Here is a 1861-nt window from a genome sequence, read left to right as displayed (position 1 = left end):
ATATCTTAACTCATCAGAGACAAAAACTAAGTAGCCTTCAGGGAGAGCATAAGTGTTACAAATGATACCAGGACGAGCCCTGTTCTGCTTGTACGTCCTTCGACATGGCCGGTGAGGGAACTGCAACATGGTATATAGCTGGAATAATTGATCAGACATTTTTATGCCAGTTCAGCTCTACCAAAATACAGAAACCAGATTAATGGTTATAAAGTCAAATGTTACTGTGTGAAAGGCAAGTATAATCCTCTGTGTGCATGTCTATGCTTCAAAAGCTGTATTAGCACTAAATCTTTAGTATGATTATGTTAGTTAAGCTATGTTTACATGCAACAGATTCTCTACTAAAAATTCCTATATCAGAAATGTGTTTCCTACATATAAGAGTAAGTTCACACAAAACAGATTGATGGAGCTTTTCATTAGGGTTGTAATGATCTGTGAACATGTTACACTGATAATCTCATTTAAATGTAAGAGTTCAAGTGAATGTGTATACAAAAAATATCCAAAAGATAAGTAAAAGTACAGCTCATTTATATGTTGAACAATTAATAATCGTTTAAAGGTTGTGAACACCTTTGAAAGTCAATTTTTATTCTTGGTTTGTACAAATGGATCCCTTATTCATAGAACTAGACATGTATTATTATGTTTGGTGATGTTCCTTTCATTGACAGAATATACAGTTTTGCTTTCAGACTGATATAAAATGATCATAAGTAATTTCACCACCGTAGACAAGTTCATCCTTATAGGACTAACCAACAAGCAAGACATCAAGATAATGCTATTTATTATATTTCTTCTATGTTACATTGTTTCATTGTTTGGTAATATAGTCATAATTTGGATCAGTAGTATAAATCCTCGGTTGAACACTCCAATGTACTTCTTTTTGAGAAATCTCTCTCTATTGGACATCTGGTACACGTCAAGTGTTGTTCCTAAAATGCTCATAAACTTCTTATCAGTGAAGAAAACCATCTCTTTTGACGCTTGTTTTATCCAGTTATTCATCCACCTCTCTCTAGGAGGAGCAGAGTGCTATCTACTGCTGATGATGGCTTATGACCGCTATGTGGCCATATGTAGCCCCTTACACTACACTAATATTATGCATCCTGTATTGTGCATTAAGATGGCAACTGCCTCTTGGTTTGGTGGTATAGCAAACTCAATAGTACAAACATTCAATACATTGCATTTGCCCTTCTGTGGTCCTAATGAAATTAACCATTTTTTCTGTGAGGCGCCCATATTGTTAGAGTTAGCCTGCGCAGACACATCTTTTAATAAAATGATTATTTTCTTATGTGCGATAGTGGTTGCCGTGATCCCTTTTTTCTTCATTCTCATCACATACGTCAATATCATTTCCAGCATAATGAAGATTCGCACAACCACGGGACGCAGAAAAGCATTTTCCACTTGTGCTTCCCATGTTACTGTGGTCACATTATTTTATGGCACCATTTTTATTATATATTTGAGACCTGGGAGTGTTCATGTCTCTAACCAAGACAAAATGGCCACCTTGTTCTACAGTGTTATAACTCCAATACTAAATCCTCTCATCTACACTTTGAGAAATAAAGATGTAAAATCTGCACTGAGAGAAATCACAAGGACAAAGATTCTGAATCAGAATATGTGACTCGTGTTTTTGACGTGATGATACTAATGCTTCTGGTTTCAGTTTGCAGTAAACTTTTAAATAAATTTTAAAATAATAAATTGGCTCTACCAGTAATTGTGGCCTCTCTTCTGTGATTTTTCAAAAGTGTACCTGTTATTAAAAAACATGTCTAGGGACATGTCAAATTTATCAATTGGGGTCTGAGTCTGAGGGAGCAGGGTG

The 1861-nt window shown here is 35.4% G+C and overlaps 1 protein-coding gene across 1 annotated transcript; it reads left to right on the top strand.

Moving 5' to 3' along the window:
* The first annotated feature begins 712 nt into the window (after positions 1 to 712).
* On the top strand, positions 713 to 1657 carry LOC130367395 (olfactory receptor 2G3-like). The gene has a single exon (XM_056569813.1). It carries the CDS (start codon positions 713 to 715, stop codon positions 1655 to 1657), a length of 945 nt encoding a protein of 314 aa, XP_056425788.1.
* The last annotated feature ends 204 nt before the right edge of the window (positions 1658 to 1861 follow it).

The sequence above is a fragment of the Hyla sarda genome, chromosome 4, assembly GCF_029499605.1.
Source record: "Hyla sarda isolate aHylSar1 chromosome 4, aHylSar1.hap1, whole genome shotgun sequence".
Classification (NCBI taxonomy): domain Eukaryota; kingdom Metazoa; phylum Chordata; class Amphibia; order Anura; family Hylidae; genus Hyla; species Hyla sarda.
This window is presented reverse-complemented; position numbering and strand designations above follow the sequence as displayed.

Coding starts and splice junctions, on each gene's coding strand:
- LOC130367395 (XM_056569813.1), top strand. CDS start 713: ATGATCATAAGTAATTTCACCACCGTAGACAAGTTCATCCTTATAGGA.